This window comes from Gallinula chloropus, assembly GCF_964237585.1.
Source record: "Gallinula chloropus genome assembly, chromosome: 8".
Taxonomy (NCBI): Eukaryota; Metazoa; Chordata; class Aves; order Gruiformes; family Rallidae; genus Gallinula; species Gallinula chloropus.
This window is the reverse complement of record NC_140093.1, coordinates 59,715-83,045: the sequence shown is the minus strand read 5'-3', so window position 1 is coordinate 83,045 and position 23,331 is coordinate 59,715. Positions and strand designations below refer to the sequence as shown.

General features: G+C 44.9%; 2 protein-coding genes across 2 annotated transcripts; both read right to left on the bottom strand.

Moving 5' to 3' along the window:
• Nucleotides 1–184: 184 nt before the first annotated feature.
• Nucleotides 185–16,790, bottom strand: HPS3 (HPS3 biogenesis of lysosomal organelles complex 2 subunit 1). The gene is made up of 17 exons (XM_084267687.1): nucleotides 15,302–16,790; nucleotides 13,911–14,405; nucleotides 12,556–12,730; nucleotides 11,519–11,604; nucleotides 10,214–10,406; nucleotides 9,863–9,944; nucleotides 8,552–8,706; nucleotides 7,095–7,197; nucleotides 6,704–6,885; nucleotides 6,211–6,388; nucleotides 5,362–5,592; nucleotides 4,915–5,100; nucleotides 3,901–4,089; nucleotides 3,257–3,364; nucleotides 2,712–2,918; nucleotides 1,460–1,550; nucleotides 185–361 (listed from the first exon to the last, which is right to left on the bottom strand). Exons 1-17 carry the CDS (start codon nucleotides 15,522–15,524, stop codon nucleotides 234–236), a joined length of 3,012 nt encoding a protein of 1,003 aa, XP_084123813.1. The 5' UTR covers nucleotides 15,525–16,790; the 3' UTR covers nucleotides 185–233.
• A 1,091-nt stretch (nucleotides 16,791–17,881) lies between these two features.
• LOC311194400 (tubulin alpha-3 chain-like) lies at nucleotides 17,882–20,650 on the bottom strand. The gene is made up of 4 exons (XM_084267498.1): nucleotides 20,443–20,650; nucleotides 19,763–19,911; nucleotides 18,507–19,187; nucleotides 17,882–18,285 (listed from the first exon to the last, which is right to left on the bottom strand). The coding sequence occupies exons 1-4, from the start codon at nucleotides 20,561–20,563 to the stop codon at nucleotides 17,989–17,991; spliced, it is 1,248 nt and encodes a 415-aa protein (XP_084123624.1). The 5' UTR covers nucleotides 20,564–20,650; the 3' UTR covers nucleotides 17,882–17,988.
• Nucleotides 20,651–23,331: the final 2,681 nt, after the last annotated feature.

Below are 23,331 nucleotides of genomic sequence, written 5' to 3'. Positions count from 1 at the left end.
GGCAGGAATCTGGGTTTGCTGACCTCTGCCAGAGTGTAATAGTATTAGCTTCAAAACAGATGCTTTGCCTCAGACATCAGCTGTCACTCATACGGTTCTGACTGAGAAATAAGGTGATTTATGGTAGGGGAGGAGTCCCATGATACCTTATATGCAGTTCTACTCTTCGTTTCAGTTCCTCTGTTCTTCCAGCACATTCTCTGTATTTGAGTACAGCGTCGACTTCCACTGGTTCAGGTCAGCACCTTCCTCTGGCTGCAGTGGAGAAGATGCGGCAGGAAAAACGCTGCGGTTCCATCCTCTGGTAGGAGACTGAGGAAATCACTTAGTTCCAGTTCCATTGCAACAACTGATAGAGTTTCTGCTTAGAGCAGGGAAGAAAATCTTGCTTAGGTATTTTGATTTTAGAACAATGAAAAAAAACCAACCCATACAAATTGAAGGCATCAAATTATCTAAACAGCTCAAGTACAATGAAATTCAACACACACCCCTTGGGGGGCAAATACAACTACATGAAATCTGAAAAGTGAGCTGAAATTGTATCTTAGATTAAAACCACACACCTCTCTGACTCATCAGGTCTGTATGTGGCACTAATGCTTACAGAAGTCTGATCTAGTACTTCACATTTTGCACAAATGCAAAGGAAGGCTGAGACATCTGCTGTGTCTCTGAAATGGGCACCTTCTCAGACCAAGCTGTTGAACACCACTGTTCCTAAGTGACTACAGCACAGTTATTACTGAAAAGCAATTTCTGAAAGGAACAAACTCTACTATTAGACACTAGAACTTTCTCAAGGAGCATGGCAGCCTGTGCTGCACAGTGCAGCCCCATGATGCTGGTTTCTGCCCCCAGGCATTACACTGGCATTAGAAGTATGAGCTTGATTCAGTCAAAACAAACACACTGGCCCCCTCAGCTACATGCAACATTACTGATTTCCTACAAACACGTAAGGGTAGCACTACATCAGCTACCAGGGTTGGTTCCTCTACTTTTAACAGTAATACATTGTGTTTTCTCAGTCTATGGCCTAACCATCCATTAGATGCCCACTGGGTTATCAGTAGGAGCTTGTTAGCTGTCCTTGTTTAGAACCAAAGCATCACTTAGCCTAGAAAACAAAACCAACTATCTATTAGTCTTGTTTAGCAAGTTTTTTAATGGTGTCTATTTTTGACCTATATAGCAACAGCACGTTTCCCACAATTTAACTGTTTTCTATACAAAATGAATGCCATGATTTTTGTATGAGACAACACAGTGTATGCTGCAGAATCCTGTGCTACTGCCTGGAAAGCCTGCTGAGCTGTATTAGCTTTAACTATAGACAAAGCTCCCTTTTTTTTACCCCTCCAAATTATCAAACCAGAAGTCCTAACCCCGAACAGTATTGAAAATGTCAGATAACATACAAAGACTTCTGGATTTGAGTAGAAAGCAACTGATTTACCTTTCAGTGATGAAATAAGAACAGGGCAGTCATTTCCATTAAGTCTGGCTCTCTTGCAAAGGTCAGGAAGCAGCTTGTTCCACCACACTGCCTAATCCACAAAAAACCACAACATGTCAATCGACAAAGGCTGCAATTAAGAGTACAAAAGACCTGCTAAAATGCACCATCTTTATATAATGCTTTGACCTGCAGTGATTTTGCACATGTATTTTCAGTTTTCATTGAGACCTTTTCATATTCAGAAATTTTACAGTGCCCCCTCGTGCCTCTGTAAAGGTTTGTAAGAGAAAAAGGTCCCATAATTGCAAGACTGATGTAGTCAGAAAATGATGGGGTCCCCTGCCAATAGCTCCATACAAAGTGGTGAACGGCATTACTAGAAAAACACTGCTGTCTCCTGACCAGATCTGTCCACTGCCAACAGCTGTGGCAGTGAATTATGTTTTGGGTACAGTTTTGTTAACAAGATTGGAGAAGGGAAGGGAGTTCTCGCCTCCTTTTTAAAACGTGGTAGCTCTTTTCTTCCTCCCGTGTTCAGATGCAGTACTGCAACCTCACATTCAACCAACTATCGTGGAAACAATCAAAAGAACTATTTTCAGATCTGAATAAAAAGCAGAGTTCTAATATATCCACCTCGTAAAAGAGAAGCTTGGCTGACTCTGGCCAGTGAAACTGTGAACAATTAATTGAGTAGCTGTGATGGGCCATGGAACTAAACTGTACTGGAACACCAGAGTAAAATCAGTTCAACAATTAAGACTGTATAATGACCTAAGGGGAACATCGTCTTTCCACTGGTACACCAGTACCATTCTGCTGTTGCAAGGTCAGAAGATGTCACTAGAACACAGGAAGAATATATTAAGTGTGATTTTATTTGAGGGGCCGTGCTCTCTTATCAGTTAGCTCACCACTAAAAGGTCACGTCATGCAACACTGTCTAACTCAGGGAAACTAGCTAGTTTCTTATTTCCAGCAGGAAAGTGCCCTTTTCTGAGGCAGTCTGCCATCTGAAAAGATTATTATACTTCAAATTTACTAGAATGAATACAAATAGCCACAGAAGAAACTGGGGAAAAAAACAATTGTTTAAAGTAGTGAGGACTGTTATGGAATTTCAATGCCAGCAAGAGGTTCAAAGCAAGCTACGCCATTTATTTTGTCTGAAAGCTAGGCTATTTGATCAATCCAGAGTCCAGCTGTACACAATAGCAAACACTGAACCAGGTTGGCAAAAGCAGCTCACCCGAGTGTCATCCCTCAGCTCATGCTGAGCGTACAGCACAGCGGCGTCGGGACGCCGCCTGAGCAGCTGGTCGATGGCCTCCTCATACCTGCCCGCACGGGTACTGCAGAGAACCTGGATGGTGAGGCCGACATCACCAGCCTCTGTCAGAGGCTCCAGGACAGGCAGAGCTGCATCTATATTGATTGACTGACTACATAGAAGAGACTGAAGAGAAAAAACAGTGTTTGGATTGAAGAAAAACTCTGCAAAACTATGTTAACCATAACCATAACTTTTATCAGAAGAATTCTGATTTTTTTTTTTCTTTAGTAACAGTTCCTGAAAGCTAAGAAAGCAAGTTTAAAGCAGACTGCAAATGTAAATAATAATTTTATTGACAGATCATCTCAGTTTGTTTTTCTTCCATCATTCTGAACTTAGTTCAACCTGGATAACCTGGGGAAAAGGAGGAGGGGAGTCCACTAGAAAAAGTTGTTCATACATGCTTAAATATATGAAGAATGAATCTAAGCTGTAAACAGTAACATCCATGTGTTTCATACCTGTAGTTTTGAGATATCTTCACAGTAATCTTGATCAGATGGAGATGCCACTGACGTTATGGAAGTGACCCACGGGAAAATCAACCCAAAATGATTACAGGAGTTTATCTATACAAGAAAGAATGAAGTTGCAAGAAAAGAACTATTTCTGTTAGTCACAGTCCCATGTGAAACCTGCCACCGGCAACGAAAACTCTACTTCCAAATAGCATTGTTCAGAATAGCAGCTACTCTCTCTTCTGGTTCATACAATTTAGTAACAAACCAGAACTTCTACTTAAATCTGTATTTCAGATTTCTCATTCAGAATCCTTTAAAATTCATCATTCACATATTACTCTGATTAGTCAGGTTTGTAGAACTGCTCACACTCCACCTGACAATCTCTCATTCTTTCATTTTAGCCCTTATTTCTGTCCAGAGCTCAAAGTCCTGTTGGAAGCACATTTGCAAATGTCCCCAAATCTCCCCAAAGACAGCTGGGAGCCAGCAATACCTATCTGGTAACTTCACACTACCTTATTTGCTTTCAGTCTTGGTGCTTCTGAGAGATAAACTACAGCATTAAAATACCAGGAATAGTATTCACATAGATTTTGGAAGGATGATGCAGTCATAGAACTTCCTCTGAGTGGTGTACTTACCAGATCCTCTGCTGTTTTCAATGGCTTAGTGTCAGGAAGCTGCTGCTTCGATATCCTCCAGACGTACTGAGAAGTAACCCTCAGTAAAAGCTCCTGAAGTATTTCTTCCTGAGAGCACACTACAAGAAGAGCTTCCCAGAAATCCACCAAGAGCTGAGGAATAGTGTTTTCACTCTTTCCACACAACATCTAAGAACAAAAACATTAGAAGGCAGCAAGTTAGCACGGACTATCACAATTATTAGTAGCAGAAGTTAGAATGGACAGGAGAAAGGACTTTCAGTTTCTCACTTTTGCTAGAAGCAGAATTTTGGTTCTTATTTGTCTTGATGTATTTCTAATGGGTGTGATTATGCACAAAGTGCTAGACAGAGTAAACACTTCATGGGGTTATTTTTAAGGTAATTGTAAATAATAGATTTGATTTCTTCAAGATTTACTCCACTGCCAGAAATGTCAGCACACTGTCAACAAGTACTTACAGACTGCTAATTTGGAGGATTTTATGTATGCCAACAGCCAAGCAGGTGTCTGAAAGAAGCATCTAAAGGCCATAAGAGATGCTGTGTATCTCAGTTGGGTATAATGGTAGGACCCACAAGGGAGACGCTTTAAACTCTGGTGTGTCAGCAAACAAGACTTTTTATACTGATTTCTTCAGAAGGACCTTATGGAAGTGACTCATCTAACTTCCGTTAAATTTCAGGAGCTCTAAAAAGCCCAATTACTGTGAAGCCACTGAAAGAGCTGAGAGACCAGCATATTCTCCATTCAAATGACAGGGTCAAACCAAAAAACTTAATGGCTATTTTTATTTATTCACTTACTTGATTTAACCAGTATTTATTTCTAGATGGTCCAGTTTCTGACTCTATAGTCATATATCATAACTGGAATATATCCAACCCCCATCTCCTTTCTGAAGAAATGCTGACATGTGATGGAAGAATCTTTGCTTACCTGTATCAACATCACTATTAGAAAAATAGAAGCAAAAAATTATCACAGGCCAACCTGGAAAAAGGTATCTGCTTCTTCCAGTTCAATTTTACTGTTCTCATGTAAAGCCACGGTGGCAGTCACCAGTAAACCAGGCTGTGTCTCCTTCAGGTGAACAGCAAACTCAGTTGGAGTAATGATTCCTTCCTTAAGCTGTCTCAAGAGCTGCGGTTGCCCAATGAAGCCACAAGCCAGTGTTGTCTACAAACATAGCCAGATCAGATAAAGAATTCAATCCACATATGATTCAACTTGGTACTTCCTCAGACAGGGAAGTTTAGATAGATGAAATGCAGGAGGTCAGAGGAAGGAAATAAATCCTTCCTACAATGTATAGAATAGTGCTCTCTTATCAAGAGGAGTGACTGGAAGTTTCTTCTACTGTACAACAGGACTACAGGTCAAATCTACTGACATGAGCTTTGCAAAGTGTGAGTAGTTCGTGCTTTCAGCATACTTTACCTCCTTATAGGAGTCCATCTCATGCTCATACATTGCCAGGTCTTGCATTTTCAGAGCCATGAAAGCCTTTGTTAGCGTCAGAACCACCGATGGCATCATCTTCTCTACTTGCTGAAGATACTTCACAGCTGTCAAAGGACACACGTTCCTCATGCAGGGGCTGCAGAGGATATGAGGCAGCTGCACAGGGTCCGCATGATAGAATATCTGGAGAACTTTATTTGCTGAGTCCTATTAAAATAAAAGCCATTTGACAGTTTAGACCTTTCTGGATACACGGTCTTCTCTGGCATAGGAAAGTATTGGGGTTTGGGGCTTTTGTTTGTTTTTAAGACAGACAAGTACAACAGTGCTTTTCCTGCTCCCTTCCTCCCTACTGGTAAAAGTAGAGGATCTCTAACCAGCCATACTAGATTCCACCTGTATTCTGGGGTGCTAAACAAACATCCACTACCACGGTGAACTGGTTTTACCAACCTATTCAATTTGTCAACATTCAAAGAAACAGTTTGTTTTCTTACAGGGGATGAAAGAAATCTGAGGCAGAGCTTTCCTAAAATGGAAGTGTCTCTGTGCCAGCAGGACCGAGATCATTAGCAACAGGCATCATGATAGACAAACCCGTAATATGTTACGTGAAAGCAGCCCAAAGCACCACAGGTGCCTCTTGCTATTTTGCCAACAAAAATGGGAAAATAAAACCAAAAAATGTGAAAACCAACAACTATAAAACTAAATAGGCAGTTCAACATTTTCAAAGGGAATTTAATTAAAATGTCGCACACTGTTCTTAAAACCAGACCTAAATCAAAAGATTACGGAGAAAGAACCAAACAAACTTGTTTCTACCTTACTTAATTCTTCATTTAAGTCTTCATTAAGAGAGTGAGTTAGGTAAAAGATAAATCCTCTCTCGTATGTCTGTATTTCATCGCCTTCTGAAACTAGCCTCTGTAAAACTTCTGTCATGGATAAACCTGACATTCTGTAGTATGGCAGAGCAAGGTGGTAATCCTTCGTGTCAAACCTGAAGGCAACAGAGAGGAAGGAAAAAAACAACAAAGGACAATACTTTTGTCATCTCTGTAAGAACTACAATAATACATCAAAGTCGCAGACTTTGTATCTGCAAATACACAGCTCATATTCAACCTAAAGTATTCTGTGTTCAATGGCAAGAAAGACAATGAGATACTGCAAAGACGACCAGATTTTCTTGTGGAAAAAGATTTATATTACATATGCAATACTAAGGTAAACCAGAAAAGAATTATGATGGATTTTAAGATTATGTCATTGGAAATAAAAGCTCACCTGTGTCAGTTTGACACCTGAGACATACCTGCTGTAGCAGTCTCCTAAGAAGGCACAACTTTCTCTGAATGCTCTCAGGAGTTCTTCTTTCTCCTCCAATTTAAGGAAACTGGGGTCCATTACAGCTGCTCTGACCAGTAAGTGAGCCTCACTCAGAAGATGGATGCAACTCTCAGTTTTTACATTTTCATAAGTTTTACTATACTCTACCTAGAAGAGACAGAGGATATCCTTAGGCTGCAAGCAAAAATTAAGAATATACAGGAACAATTCTAATGAGGACAGCAGCCATGTGCAACAGGACAATGGGCTATTCATGAGGAATGCATTACATGACATCACCAATGACAGGCATCAGAGATTAATCAACAGTACTTCTTTTTAGTCACCAAAAAACAAAAGCAGGAGTTGGGCAGTACCATTTCTCTGTAAAGCTGAATGGTTGAAACGGTGTCTATAATATACAAATTCCAGCCAGGCTCTGTTTCAGGACTCGTCCTCGATTTGATGCTATCAGTCTTTCTGGAACGAGATGGGAAAAGGTTCAATCATCACGTGTCCAAATAAACACTAAAAAAACCCAAACAAATCACTAAATAAACACAAAAAAACCCCACTCACTTGGTAATTTAAACGCATAAATAGCTATTTTTTTAGGCTAGCAAATGCTGTGGAGTTAAGCTGTGAGTTTAAGTCATAATGGCTAATAACAAAACAGAGATAGGCATATTCATACACCAGGAACAAAATCAAAACTACCTACTGCATCTTCTCCCAGACTTAACACCAGACAGTATCAGATACTCACATCAAGTTAAATAATTCACAGCAGCTGTTTACAAACTTCCTGCAGGGACTTACTGCATCTTTGCCCCTGCAAGAAGCATCTGGACAACACGCTCGGTGCCAGCTCTGACTGGGCTGGGCTGTGTGGAGCCAGGAGCTGGACTCGATGGGCCTTAGGGGGGTCCCTTCCCATTCAGCATATTCTGTGATTCTATGAAATGTGATTTCTGAATAGCGGTTTTAGAATAGCTGGTTAGTTTCATGAAAAGCCCTTAAAAAAAGAATGGGAATAGCAGTTCTCATAGAAATAGAAAGTCACAAATGCCTCTGGCTACATACATTCTACAGGAGTATCTTGGGCCCAAGTCTGATTCTTCTTTTGTCACAATTACTGTAGTGATGTTCTTAAATCTTCATGGAAAGAACCCTTAGCCAATTTCAGATTTTTTCATTCCATACTACAACACGTTTTGTTAGTCTGTAGATTTGATACTCCTACTTATTTTTGTTTCTCAAGATAATTACTTTTTCTTCTCAGTAGCAGATACATTCTTAGTATTGTTGACATTACTTAGGGAAGTTAAGGTTTGCGTAACTTATTTTTTTTCAAGAATTTGTGACCCTACCCTCATTTCTTCTATGTCTGTTAGTACAGAATTAAGAAAATTTTTTTAAAAAAGCTTGTTTTCAGGTGTCCTGATTTCAGCTGGCACACAGTTAATTTTCTTCCTAGTAGCTGGCCCCACATCTTGGGAAGTAGCTGGGTGTTGGTCAGATAATGGTGAGCAGTTGTGCTGTGCTTGTTCTGTGCTTGTTGTGTATAGTCTATTATCATCATCATCTTCTTCCTTTTCTGTCCCATTAAACTGTTTTCATCTTAACCCACTAGTTTTACTTTTCTTCCCCAATTCTCTTCCCAATCCCAGCATGGGGAGGGCAGTGAGAGAAAGGCTTTGTGATCAGTTTAGTTGCCTGCCATGTTAAACCATTTATTTCCAAGGAGGTTTTCCAGAGTGGAACCTCTCTTCAACACCCACAAATTCAGCACTCACTGATAAAGACCATTTCCCCAAAAGACACAAATCCTTACAGCATCCTTCTCATAGGCTTTCTTCTCTCAGTAATATCTTCTGTGTCTGCCTTAGTCAAAAGAATTATGTGGTTTTTGAAATGACAGATAGCTCGTGGTCCAATAAAAAGCTGCATCCTTAATGTGCAGACATCCAGTGCAACCGGTGGACAAGCCTACAAAGGAAAATGTATTTATAATTTTAGTATGTACTTTGAGTCATTAGATAATAGTAATTATTATTAATAATAACAACAACAACAACAATAACAGTAATAGTAACCTTTGTCCAATGATCTGACACTAAAAACATTTACCAGCTTTCCTATCTTTGAGTGGTTTACTTAAGCAAGAATAAAAATACTATTACATAAATCACTTAACAACGGGTAATAAATAAATAGATAAATAAATAATTTCACTCCCCAAAAAAGTTTCAAAGCAACTAGTATTTCAGCTGTGTGTCTCAAAATAACTGAGAAAGACACTCATGCAAAATGCAATCCCAAATTTGGCTGAGATATAAAAGATGGCCTGATATGGTTAGAAAAGTCTTGATTTCCGTTGTTTATAAAAAGTAATTCTAGATACAGGAATTGCATTTGCTTGCCCACTGTTACATTACATACCCATTATTACATCCCCAGTTTGTTCAATATGCACTTTTTGGTTAAATTTTATCATATTGTCTATACTGGACTTGGAACCTCATTTGCCCAGGAATCTTCTACACGTATTGGTTTAAGGAAAGAAAAATACCATATTTACAAATTAACACACACAGTAAAGCAAGGCTACACAGCATCATATATCCACCCTGCTTTCCTGGTATTTTTATTAGCGTATTTTCCAGCCTTTACAATCTTTATTGATAAGCAATTTAAGGGAGGGGAAAAGTCTAGACCTCCAAGGATCAAAAGCCCTCCTCCTAAAAAATACACACTGAGTATCTGGTGGCAAACTTGTTCAAGTGTCTACACTCCTCTTACAAAAACTGTTTTTTCAAGGACAAGGGAAAACTCTGCATCCTGCATTCAGATTTATACAGGAAAGCATGGAATTCAGTTTCAAGTGTGATTTTATAGCTTTTGATGTTTTCACAAACATTCTACTTATGGTTTAGAATCTTAAATTGCAGCAACAAATTGCTCTAGTGAGACATTTCTAGGCCATTAAAATGTGATATGCCAAATACTGAAGTAAAATAGCCATTCTGAATGTTCTTCTATTGGATCAGCCAACAGAAACTAACAGAATTTCAGAAGGAAACAGAAGGAAATGAATTGCCATACGACTATCCCCATTCTCTTTGCAAGGTAACGAGAGGTGCACCTTCACAGTCGTGTCAATATATGGATCCTCATCACGAGCTGCTGCGGCACTGCATCGCACTGTGAAACACTGCAGGCTCTCACTAGAGGGAAAGAAGAAACCACAATGATGGATGAAAAAAACCCAACAAACCAAGACTTGAATGACTAGAGAGAGTCAGGTCTTTCTCTTTACTAGAAATGCGCCTTGAAGCCTAAGCAGGAGGGCATGCTGCACTATCACACAGGCCTATCCAGAATATTCCAGGAAGCTATGAAGGACATATAAGAGAGGACCAAAACAAACAAACAAAAAATGACAGCAGCTTAGAAAAACATCACAATACTGTAAGCAAAATCATAAAGGTAGTACCTTGTAATGACATGCAGGAACTGCGGAGTGAGAACTGCCTGCTCTGACTTCTCTGAATACTGGTAAGAAGAAATCAGTTCTACTAACTTCCCAACAGAGTAGAGATATCCAACATGAGGTAAAGAGAAAAAGCAGAAGAGACTCAGTAGTTCTTTCTTGTTCTCCGTTTCCTCATGGGCTGTCACAGAACTTCCTAGATGTAACAGTGAGAAAGGCGTTTTATATAGCTCATAAATCACAATCTTGCAATTCCTTTGCAAGCCTGATGCCCACAAACCCTGCCCAGGTTGCAGACTGGTTTTGTTACTAGCTAGTGGGGGAAAAGAAACCCCAACACTATGAAGATCAGTGTACAGGTCAGATCAGCACATAGGTCAAAAATGTGTGTGTCATGTTACCTCATTTGGCAGCATTTTTAACACAAGTATGGATGTGCTACCTTGAGAAGAAATTCTATTCAGGTAACAGCAGCTGAGAGGCCTGGCAGCTTCATCGCAACTAACCATCCACAGACTGAATGATCAGCCTGATTTTGGACAAGCACTTGTGAGCTGGGGTGAGTACTCATCCCGAGCTGCAGCTAAAGGGAAAGAAAGGTTGGGAACGGCAGAATTTATTTATAGAGCCAGTAAAGGCTGCGTGCAGGTTCTACAGACCCTCTTGTCAAAGACTGTAAATCGCAAGAGAACATAAGATAGCTGGAGTTCACTGGCAGGTAGCTCATCCTTGAGTCAGCTGCAACTTAAATGGGGCTTTGCTGCTTAGCAAACACCATATACCAGGTGAGCGGTCAGTAAAGCTAACCAGTAACAGGGTAGCTGCTGGCGTTTGTGAGCATTAGCAAATCCCTAAAATCTGCATTCACCCCTTGCAAACTTAATTAAAGCCTGGCAGAAATGTAACCCTTACGTTAAAGACTAATAAGATTTACCACTGTTGATTAACTTCCACTGTCGACTAATGAGAGGCAGCGTAGTATCTTGTAACACTGTGGATAATTTTATTAACACAGTGCAAACAGTGACTGTTTTGTGATCTAAAAATCAATCCATACAGAGCCAGTAACAGCTGATTTAGTCTTTCTCTTTTGGTGTGGTGAATTGATATTTTAGTTCAAGGTCTATGCTGAACTTTGAGAAACTTTTTAGTTTCTAGAAGCTCAGTTCAGATGAGTGAAAAGGGAGGAAAAACCTTAAAAGCAAATCATACAGCAAGAGTGTACGAATCAGAATTTGCAAAGAAGCTCCTTCCTTTCCCATGTCTCTTGTGACACAGGCCATAATGCATCCATGCACATCCACATACCTGTCTGGTACACAGGAAGCAGTTGAACAGAGTGCAACTTTGTCTCTTCACAAAACCCAAAAGGTGACTGGTCAGATGTAAAACATCTGGAGAAAAAAGTCCAAAACAAAACCATGGAACCTCCATGAGAAATTATGATGAGCTATTTTGGACTAGTAAACAACACAAGCTGTGACAGGCATAGCATGCACACCTCCTCCTAACATAATTAGCAATTATCCCAAGAAGCAGGTAGCACAGCTAGACACAACTGTCCTGAGTTCTTGCAACAACAATCCTCTTTATTTGCTCGTCTACGAGACACATGTGCCAAAGTCTGGGATCCTTGGAAGGAATACTGCAATTGATGTGAATGTCAATTATGACCTTTTTTTGGCTTCTTTTTATTCAGCTGAGCTGTATGTAACATGGTGACACTTCCAATCCTACTTTTCTTTCCTATTACATCATCCTTTTTCCTGCTTTCCTTTGGAATTCACTACTGGACTGCAACATCAATTCTTCCTCAGTTTTGGGTAAGAGTTTAATGACCAGGATCATGCTGTGCTGGGTGAAGAACTGGCTGGACTGCAGGGCTCAAAAGGCACAGGAACCAGTCATCAGCTCAAAGCCATGTCAGGAAGGTTTAGACTTGGCATTAGAAAGTATTTCTTTACAGACAGGCTGGTCAAACACTGGAACAGGCTTCCTACAGAGGTGGTCAATGTCTCATGCCTGCTGAAGAGGCAGTTGGACAATGTCCTTAATAACAGGGTTTAATGTTCAGCCAGCCCTGAAGCGATCAGGCAGTTGGACTAGAGGATTATTATAGGTCCCTGCCAACTGAAATACTCTATTCTGTTGAAAAATAAGCTTTCTTTGGTAGAAACATTATTTCCTCAGCGCAAAAACACCCAAACCCAAACCACAAACCAACCTTTTAAAACCCCCCAGAAATCAAAATACCAACATTTTTCTTTCAACAGGATGTGAGCCACAGCTCATTTTGGTTGCTTCTAGTAAATTAACTCATAAATAGGAAAATATGTTTGCAATACCTGAAAAGCAGGTACCGCACTTGGAAGCGCTTTGTGTCCTTGGTAGGTAACTCTGTGGATTCCAGTGTGATGGGTATCTCACACAACTTACTTTCTTCCCCAAGCAGTTCCACTGGCTTCTGACATACGATGAACTCATCTAATTCATGTGTTGAAGGGCCTTCATCATTTACACCTTAACAACAAAAATTGGACATTAATAGTTCAAACCGTTCCATTCAGCACTAAAAAATTATGTCACAGTATCAAATACTCCAATTACAGGTGCTTAGCCAGCACTGGCTTCCTCAAACTGCTATGCTACAAGATGAGAACAATCCTTGATTTAAGCCTCAACACTCTGAATAGCTAGAAGTCAGAATTCCTGAAAGAACAGGGAAAGTATTCATTATAAAGCAAGTCCAAAACAATCTCTGCTGCAAATGGCTGGCTGTCAACAAATGTTGTCAATTGCTTGAAGAGGTCTTAAGAAGGAAAAGACAGCTGTCATAGTTATCTTAAGCTCACTTAAGTTCTGGAAAGCAAATTCTAACACCACTCAGAAAGTAATTAAAACTTTTTTATTTAGCTTTTAGGGACAGGATGCCATTATCTGAGTTAGGATCCATCTTCATTCAATGAAGAAAATACCTATCTAACAAGCCTTATTTACCACTGAATTTTCTCTAGGTACAGCTTTCATTTCTAAAAACCATCCTTCTCCAGTTGAGGTTTCTTCAATTATAAATTAATTTTTGTTTGTCTGCATCTGACCCTTCTGGAAAGTTGGAAATGAAACTTACTGAATATATCTATTTTTGTGATTTTTAGGGTTTAAGACAAGCCTCTGAATAAGACAAAGGACTAACAAGAATTTGCTTGTTTATGTGGGTTCTGAGCCTACTGACAGTTACAAAAGTGCACAGAGGCATTCTTAAATGTGTAAGCCAATGGGCACAGTCCATTTCAAGGTTAATGAGATGTTTCTTCCACTTCGCCTCCCACTTGCCCCCTAGAAGAGACAGTTATTTGGGCAGTGACGCTGGTAGGATAATTCTCCTGAACACAGCACATTGTACTGATACTGCTTTGATTTGGCACATGGTGGCATTCCAAAACAGAGAGCTGATTCTGTGTTTGCAGAGGCACAGACATCCTGAAAGTGCCTGACGAATGATGGCACATTTGTTAAGTGTTACCTCCAACTGAGGGTGGTACAACGTTTCATGCACTAGAATATTCAGCTGACAGTCCTAGGATGATCTGTAAATATCTTCTGAAGGGCAATGACCTTCTTTGAGCCTACTTTGAGAATCACATGAATCATTTAGCAGATTCTTGGAAACAAAATTAAAAACACAGAAATCTGTACTTACCTACATCCACAGACTTTTCTAGTGTACTGACACTATGTGCACATGGCTCTGTCCTGTCTGCACTTTGCTGGACCAGTTCCAGTTTCAAGATCAGAACATCCAGCTCTGTTGTTACGGCTATATGTCGGGCACAGAACGCAACCTCAGCAGGAATGATGTTGTCAATGTGTAAAATCAAGGAGCGCTCAAAGTCTAACACAGTCAGATTCTGGTTTATCACCACGTATTTCAAACAGAACAGGACCAGTTTGTTTTTGCAGCCCACAATAAGATCTCCATTCACAGGACAACATGACATGCACAGCGGAGGATCTGAAAGTGGCATTTCCACAATTGACATCTGTTCTTTTAAGGTCTCGCTGTATGACTCTTCCACCTTGTGACCAACCATCCGGACACAAACACGAGAACTCCCTGCAGACATGCATCTCCAGTTCATATAGGCTCTTAAGAAAGTTGCTTTGCTTTTTTCTTCAATTGTCACCAGATAGTCTCCTTAAAAGAAAGCAGCAGTACTGATGTATCAGTAAGAACAGATGACACAGATTTTTAGCTCTTTACCTGCTGTAGTGGACATCGCAAAGAACATCTTAAACTCTCATCTGTTACATCACATTCCAAAGACAGTTCTCTCCAATTCTTCTCTAATGAAATCCAAAGCTGAAGTTCCTTTGCTGGGCAGAACATTACATACCATATGTACCTGCAGATCCAGGTCCAGACTAACTCCTGAGTGAATGCACTTCCCGAGCTGTCACTGCAGACCAGCCGTTTCTCAGCCTGCCCCCCGCCCTGCCCCGCAGACTATCCATAAGGATTTTGCTCTCTGAAAGCCCGTCAGCGCCCAAAGAGCTGTGGGACCGGCTGGAGCGACCGCCCGACCCGTGCTCTGAAACACAGAACATCCCGAACCAACGCAGGAACAGACTCCAGCCGGGGCGAGGAAGGCGGCGGAAGCCCCAGCGTGCTGGCCCCACACCGTCTGCTCGCCCGGGCTCTTCCAGCCCCGCTCATGGCGCTCAGAGACCGGTCTGCGCATCAGACAGGTCGGGCCCTGCGCGGCCCGGCCCGTTCCAACGAGAAGCGCCTGAACCCGACCTCAGCGCTAAGGCAGCAGCGCGGGGAACCGCCGCGGGCAGGGAGAACCAGGCGCTGCTCCCACGGCACCGCGAACCCGCGACGTGCCCCGGCGGAGCCCGAGCCGTCCCCCATACCCGGCTCGGCCCAGCCCGGCGGAGCCCGAGCGCCTCCAGCCGCCGTCGTCCCCCGCGGCCCGGCCCGAGGCCCCCTTCTCCCTCCCGCGCTCGGCGGAGCCCGCAGGCCGCTCCCCGCACTCGAGCCGGCCACGTCCCGGCCGAGCGCTCCCGGACGCAGCGGTGAACGACACCGACCTGCCTGGCTGTGCGCCATGCGCAGCACGGGGCCCAGCGTGGCGAAGGAGCCCAGCGGCTCGCAGCGGCCATGATCACGCACCGCGAACACCTCTACCCTGCAGCTGGCCGCCGTGCTGGCCACGAACAGCACATCGCGGCCGCAGCAGAAGTGCGCCGGCTCCTGCTTGCAGGGCACTACTCGCTGCGACCCGAACGGGTGCAGGTTGTAAAGCTGCACCATGGTCCCCGAAAACCTCCGCTACGGCAGCCGAGAGCGCGCCGGAGGCCGGCAGAGGCTGCGCCTGACGACGCGGGCGCCGCAGCGAGTCAGACTTCCGCAGCGCCCAGCGCTCCCCGGCCCGGCTGGGCGGTGCGCGCCGCGGCCTGACCCGCCGGAATTCCGTCTGCTGCCTGCGGGGCTGCTCGGGCGCCTGCTGCGGCCTCCGACGGCGGGACAGGACTGGCCCTGTCGCGGGTTGCTCCCTACGAGTTCCTGTGCAGCGTGACTTTCTTGCCGTGTTAGCACTGTAACGCTCCCGCCGCACCGCAGAGCGTCTGGCACCGTCCGCGGGCGGCAGCGCCGCGGGGCTCCCGAGCAGAGGCCTGGAGCTGGGGCCGATCTCTGATACGCGTGACCTGGCGCGGGGAATGGCGGCTTAGAAAGAAAGGAACTTGCTGCTGAGTGGTGTGCGTCGGCCGTGTGTAAGCCGAGCTGGTTCCTTGGGCTCGGAATACGGCACAGAGTGGAGCAGCAGGCTGCTGTGATCCGGGATCTCTGAGTCTCCTGGTTGCGAAAAGAAAGGGATCTTATGTTTTAAGTACAGGAATTAGTTTACAACTCCATAAATGGTGTATTCACAGCGTGCTCTGGAGGTGTTAGTTGCAAGTACGTGAAACACGAGTGACACCGAGCTGTGTGGTGTGGTAGACATGCTGAATGACACTGACAGGCGTGGAGAGGTGGGCCTGTCTGAACCTCATGAAATTCAACAAGGGCAAGGGCCTCCCTATGAGTCAGGGCAATCCCCAGCACAGACCTGCTGGGTGGGGAATGGGTTGAGAGCTGCTCTGAGGAGAAGGACTTGGTGGGGCTGGAGGGCGAGCAGCACAGCATGACACAGCAATGTGTGCTTGCAGCCCAGAAACCTCCCGTGTCCTGGGCTACATCCCCATAAATAGGTCCAGCAGGGCTGGGAAAGGGGGATTCTGCCCCTCGGCTCCACTCTGGGACAGAGACCTCCCCCTCCAGCGCCGTGTCCAGCTCAGGGGTCCCCAGGACAAGAAAGTCATGGAGCTCTTGGAGTGAGTCCCAAGGAGGCCACAAAGATGATCTGAGGGCTGGAGCCCTTCTGCTCCCGAGCCAGGCTGGCAGAGCTGGGCTGGCTCAGCCTGGAGAACACAAGGCTGCTGCTGGGGAGAGCTCCGAGCCCCCTCCTGTCCCTTGAGGGGCTCCAGGAGAGCTGGAGAGGGGCTGGTGCCCAGGGCAGGGAGGGCCAGGCCCAGAGGAACTGCCTTCAGCTGCAGGAGGGGGAGGGAGAGGGGCCGGAAGGCAGAAATCCTTCCCAGGGAGGGGGGGAGGCCCTGGCACAAGGTGCCCAGAGAAGCTGGGGCTGCCCTGGGATCCCTGGCAGGGTTCAGGGGTGGGTTGGATGGGGCTGGGGGCACCCTGGGCTGGTGTGTGTGGGGGGGCCTGCCCATGGCAGGGGGTTGAAACTAAATGGGCTTTAAGGTCTCTTCCAATCCAAGCTATTTTATGAAAATAATTCAGTTCTGGATATCTTTAGCATACATAGCCCTCATTCTCCCTCCTGGTTCTATAGAACGTGAAGAGAAATTCAAGTCCTTAGGTTTCCTTTTTTCAGGATCCAGGACTAGAAAGACTTAGGAAGCGGCTCAGCAGCTTTTCCACAGGTATGCCAGAATTTAACTGTTTCCAAGTGTCTATAAAGCTGTACCCATTTGAACACACCGTTAAGGGACAGTAGAATTTTTTATATATTATTTTTTTACTCGGCCAATATAAAAGTGTGAAAAATTACAATGCTATTTTAAAGCAGGTAACAGATCCGGTCTTTTGTTCTCTTTTTTACCTGAATCAATTGTGGGAGTGCTGGTTGGAAGATTTTACACCCCCCCCCTTTAAAAAAAAAGCAAATTTTATGTCGTTAGACTAGCAATTAAGCTGGTAGTGAGTGCTGGCTCTGTTCAAAAGTGTAATAGCACTTGGCATAGATAAATTGCTAGAGAACAGTATCACTCAGTTAACTACCTTTGGAGATTTTAACACATCTTCTGTGAAGCCTGCCTGAGAGGATAGCTTTATTAATGGTTAGGTTTCTTTGTGTTGTGTAGACTTGGCTTGGTGTAACAACAGTGTTATTAGTATTGTAATAACCTGAAGTGGTAGCAGTTCCCTGCTGGTGAGAAACCAAAAATCAAAAATCAAGGAGAGCATGTTTCAGAACATGTTTGGATCACAGGAAAGTGCACACAACTTCCCAATTTCTTCTGTAATTTTCACATGACTACATGCTACCAAAAACTGCAATCTCAAATGATCCTGAGCAGGCACATAAATAGGAAAGAAGGAAAAAAATGGAAGATAAAACCTTGACAACTTTATTTCAAAACCATCAACAAGTGAACAGGGTTTTGCAATGCTTTTTTTTTTTTTTTTAAACACATTTTTCCAGACTTCAGTTTTCTCAATATTCATCTCCTTCTTCAGCCTCTGCTTCTACTGAGTCTACACCAACTTCTTCATAATCCTTCTCAAGGGCAGCCAGATCTTCCCGAGCTTCAGAAAACTCTCCTTCCTCCATTCCTTCCCCAACATACCAATGTACAAAGGCACGCTTAGCATACATGAGATCAAATTTGTGGTCGAGGCGAGCCCATGCTTCAGCTATAGCAGTCGTGTTGCTCAGCATACACACAGCCCGCTGCACCTTTGCAAGGTCACCACCTGGCACCACAGTTGGAGGCTGGTAGTTGATGCCCACCTTCAAGAAAACAAATGAAAACCTTCCTTAAAGACTTAATTCCTGTTAACAACTAAAAATCACCGTGATTATGAACAAATGCAATAGCTGACAGTTATTTTGCAATTTATCAAAATAGTTAATAGGGACATTACAACACTGTTGAATGACTGTTAGCTCTGAATCGTAACTCAGTTCGTAGTAATTCAAACATCAGCCACTTTCAAAGCTATGCCAAGTACCTTGAATCCAGTTGGGCACCAATCCACGAACTGAATGGTACGTTTAGTCTTGATAGTGGCAATGGCTGCGTTGACATCTTTAGGAACGACGTCACCTCTGTATAACATGCAGCAGGCCATGTATTTGCCGTGGCGAGGGTCACATTTTACCATCTGGTTGGCTGGTTCGAAACAAGCATTGGTGATTTCAGCCACAGAGAGCTGCTCGTGATAGGCTTTTTCAGCGGAGATGACAGGGGCGTATGTTACCAGGGGAAAATGGATTCGTGGGTATGGAACAAGGTTAGTCTGAAATTCTGTCAGATCAACATTGAGGGCCCCATCAAAACGCAGTGAAGCTGTGATGGATGAAACGATTTGCCCAATTAATCGGTTTAAATTGGTGTAAGTAGGACGTTCAATGTCAAGGTTACGACGACATATATCATAAATGGCTTCGTTATCTACCATGAAGGCACAATCTGAATGCTCTAATGTTGTGTGGGTAGTTAGAATTGAGTTGTAAGGTTCCACTACAGCAGTGGAAACTTGTGGTGCTGGATAAATCGCAAACTCTAGTTTAGATTTTTTGCCATAGTCAACAGAGAGCCTTTCCATGAGCAGAGAGGCAAACCCTGAACCAGTGCCTCCTCCAAAACTATGGAAGATAAGGAAACCTTGCAGCCCTGAGCACAGATCAGCCTATAATGGGGTAAAAAAAAAAAAAAAGAGAGGAAAAAAATGTTATTGATGATTTTGGAGAACACAGTACTAAAAAATTAATTCAAAAGCATTTCTTTCTTGTATTTGTTTTAGATTGTTACCTGAGTTTCTCAAAATGCAATATTAAAAAAAAAACCCTAGAGAAGTAATTAAAACTGCTACGTATTTAACAAGAACTTGAGATTCAGGGTCCTAGAAGTATTTTGTGTGAAAAATTATGACATGATTCAAACTGAAAACGACAAACAGAAAACTGTAACAATGCTGTTAGACTTGTTCAAGGCTTTTATAATAGGTTTCTCATGTATCCTTAAAATAATTGCAAAAAGTGGTCCTTCAGAGCCTAAAAATTTTAAGTTTCGCTGGCCGAATTTTTATTTAACTGGGGGGAGGGAACAAAGAGACCAAAGTTTTGTTTTGCTTTTAATAGGCAATGATGTTAATGTGCAACTACGCACAAAATTCGTCTGTAAAAGCCATAGCAACCATCATTATAGACAGCAATAGAGCTGTATCAATTATTTTAAATACTGACTTGAGGTTTCAATTCTTACCAGTTTGCGAGTGCGGTCTAGCACTAGATCAACAATCTCTTTTCCAATGGTATAATGGCCTCTGGCATAATTATTGGCTGCATCTTCTTTGCCGGTAATGAGCTGCTCAGGATGGAATAACTGCCTGTACGTGCCTGTACGCACTTCATCTACAAAGAAACAAAATACCACAGGCATCAAGTTGACCAGTTCTGTGCGTGCTGCCTAGTGACCACACGCTAAGTACATGTCAAAAGAGAGTGTAGACAGCATCTCAGACTATATATACGCAGCTTGTCTGACTCGCCTAAAAGGGTGGCATCACTTCAGCTCCTTTGTAAAAGGAGAAAACATCAGGTACTCGCAAGCAATACTTGCATTCACAAACACAGAGATTACTCAGAAAACTGCATTACAGGTACAGACAGGATTCCAGATAGCAACTTAGAAAAACTCTGGATGCAGTACAGCAGTCTAGGAAGATTATCCAGACTGTAAAAGAAATGCTGTTCTCTTCCAAACGTTGTTACCTGTAGGCCGTTATTTAATTTCCTTTGAATAACAGCCTCAAATGTCAGAACAGCATCCAGACACACATCTTTTAGAATCTATAGTGTTCTGAACAAACAAAAAAAGGCCACAGAGAATCCACAGGGGATTTTTCACTTCCATACTGAAGATCTTTAGTATTGGGTACATACCAACCACAGTTGGTTCTAGGTCCACAAACACTGCTCTGGGAACATGTTTACCAGCTCCTGTCTCACTGAAGAAAGTGTTAAATGAATCATCTGCACTTCCGCTAGTTTTATCCTGAGGCATCTGACCATCAGGTTGGATCCCATGTTCAAGACAATACAGTTCCCAACATGCATTGCCAATCTGAACACCAGCCTGACCAACGTGGATGGATATGCACTCACGCTGTAAATTAAAAACAGAACAATGATAATGAGATACGGAGCTACCTTCTAGATTTTATTCTCAGGATAATTAGCTATCTGTGGGCTGTGTCTTTCCATGGTCTTTCTCCACTGTACTCCCTGGTTGCTCAAGTGACAAATAAGCTGCATTGCTATTTCCACTTCCATTTGGTTGGCATCAAGATTCATGCTGCCTCACTGTTTTGTGTTCCCCAGTGTGACTGTGGCACTGCTCCCACGGCGGGCAGGGGGCAGGGAGCAGGGACACTGGCAACAACAAGCAGCCCCGTGCTTCCCCAGCACCCACTAGAGAGCACATAGTGCCACCCCACTTGCTGTGGTTCACCTGCCTCTCGCCTGACTAGCTACACACAGGCTGCCACAGCTTTGCATGCTGAGGCATCCCAGAAACAGCGTAATGATGCAACTGGTGGCCGTCATGCCCCTCCCCACCTCTGCTCTGCTGCCTGGGCCAGCTTTCAGCCAGCTCCTCAGCTCTCTGCATGGGAAGCGCCCGCAACAAATGGACACCTGTCGCTTTTCCTCATGTCTCATCTTAGCAGCCCCTGGCCCGTGTCCGTACCTCACCTCTCTTGGCTTTGGGCAACCCAGCCTAGTGAAGACGTCCCTGCCCGTGGCAGGGTGCTTGGAACTAGATGAGCTCTGAGGCCCCTTCCAGCCCAAACCGTTCTGCGATCCTGTAACTCTCATGCGAGTTTCTCTCCTTCTGCCCAGGCCTTATGCCTCACCTCTACGCAGAGACTATAACTACCCACAGGCCCTTCCACCGTACACGCAGCCTTAAACCCCCCAGGCTGCGACAGCACCCCCAGACGTCCTCCCTCTCCCCGCCGCCGGCACCCTGTCCCCACCATGACGCCCTGCTGGCTGACGAGCTCCGGCTGCGCCGCGCCACAGCACTGCCTGACAGACCGCACCAACCGTCGCTGTCCAACCGCCGTCGGCTAACCGCCTCGTCCCTCACCCGCGCGTGCTGGCTCCCCGTTGGCTGCTGCCTGGGCGGTCCAAAGGCTAACGGGGGCCGCTGATTAGCCGAGGTCGCCCTTCTGTCACGTGGCGCCCTCCTGAAAGGGCGGGAATAGGAACGGCTCTGGAGGGGCCGCCCTCTTCACCTCTGGCAAAGTTGGTCTAGGGAATCGTTACAGGGCAACAAGTTCATAGATCAGATACATTAGGTTTCAACGGTGTGACTGTTTGCTCTGATGATAATCCTTAAACAAAATTTGTTGGCAAAGTTCTAAGGGTGAGTAATTGAAAGGCTGGGATTTGGTTTAATATTGTTGATTTTGTTTGGGTTTTTTTTTTCTTTTACACATTGACCTGCATCTCGAGATAACTTTGTCTCAGCTAGCGTCCAGGAAGGTGGATGAGCCAAGAATACCGCGGCGTAAGGCCTTTCTCTGAGAAGGCATTCCTTGCAGTGGATAGCAGCGGCTACCTGAGTGACTCTGGGAAAGTATTTATTTATTTTCAATTATTTAACGGAAGGCAAAAATGGTGGTTGAAAGTAATTAAGCTTTTAGCAAAGGAAGCTTTTAAAACTCATCCTTTTTCTTTTTTTCCCCCTAACAGTAGGGCAGCAAAGAAGAAAAAGCTCTGTTTTCCTCATCTGTCATTGCTCACGCGAATCCACTCGAGTTACAGCTCGCTCAGCTGCAGCTTTTGGAGAGGCTGTAGGAAACTTCAGGGTGGCTTCTCTGACGTGCCGTGAAGTTGTTTCTCAGCGGTCTCTACCCTGCGATAATAGAAATACTTCTAGTTTTCACTGACCGTGGCAGTGACCGGTAACTTCACAAATACGATACTACAGCGACTGTCGGCACCTGCTGCTCCTGCCTCAGGCAGTGCCCGTCCGCTCTTGCGTTAGAGGGGCTGCTTTCTGAACCCACTGCTGCAGGAGGAACCGAGAGCATCGCGTTCTGATAGCCTCCGGCCCTGCCCTGCGCATCTGCTCGGCATCTCTCCCAATTGGTAAGAGTTGCTCCCGTCTCTCAGCTCGCTGCCAGCTGCCCGCGTTCCCCAGCGCCCTCCGAGCCGCGCAGCGTACGCGGCTTCCAGAGGTGGGAGCGGGGGCGGGCGGCCGGAAGGGGCGGAGAAGAGCCGGCCTCTTCGCGTCCGTAGTGCGCGCGCTGGCGGACGTCGTTGGCTGGGGTTGGCGGCCGCCCTGTCGCGCCCGGAGCGCGGGTTCGCGGCCCGGAAGCGGCGCTGGGGCAGCGCTCACTGAGCCGGGAGGGCCGCGGGAGCCCTGCAGCCGCCATGTCGCGGAGGCCGCCCAAGTGAGATGGGGGGCGCGGAGGGGGAGGGGGGGGGGCTGCCGAGCCGTCCCGCATCGCGGCGTGGCCCGTCTGCGCTCGGCCGCTTCGCGCCGTATCCCGCGAGCTGCGGGCGGCGAGGCGCTGGTGGGCGGCGGGGCGAACCGAGGCGGCTGGGGTAGAAACCGAGCCGCCTCCGCAGCCCTCTCCTTGGCGATGGTGGGTGCCGAGGCCGTTGGCGTGGCTTGAGCGTTACGGCAGGCCCCCGGGGAGGCCCTCGGCGGGGCAGCGGCAAAATGGCTTGTGGTTACCCCCTCGCTGCCTCTCACCTGCAGGTAGCTCGGAGCAAAGTCTCTTCCCCGCTCCCTGTTCCTGCCGGAGAAAAGAGAGTGCC

Coding starts and splice junctions, on each gene's coding strand:
- HPS3 (XM_084267687.1), bottom strand. CDS start 15,524: ATGGTGCAGCTTTACAACCTGCACCCGTTCGGGTCGCAGCGAGTAGTG. Junction 9,945..10,213: donor TTCCTGCATGTCATTACAAG/GTACTACCTTTA, acceptor CTTTCCCTCTAG/TGAGAGCCTGCAGTGTTTCA. Junction 2,919..3,256: donor AAGATATCTCAAAACTACAG/GTATGAAACACA, acceptor TTTTCTCTTCAG/TCTCTTCTATGTAGTCAGTC.
- LOC311194400 (XM_084267498.1), bottom strand. CDS start 20,563: ATGCCTCAGGATAAAACTAGCGGAAGTGCAGATGATTCATTTAACACT. Junction 19,912..20,442: donor CCTAGAACCAACTGTGGTTG/GTATGTACCCAA, acceptor GTTTCTTTGTAG/ATGAAGTGCGTACAGGCACG. Junction 18,286..18,506: donor GGTGCCCAACTGGATTCAAG/GTACTTGGCATA, acceptor GTTTTCTTGAAG/GTGGGCATCAACTACCAGCC.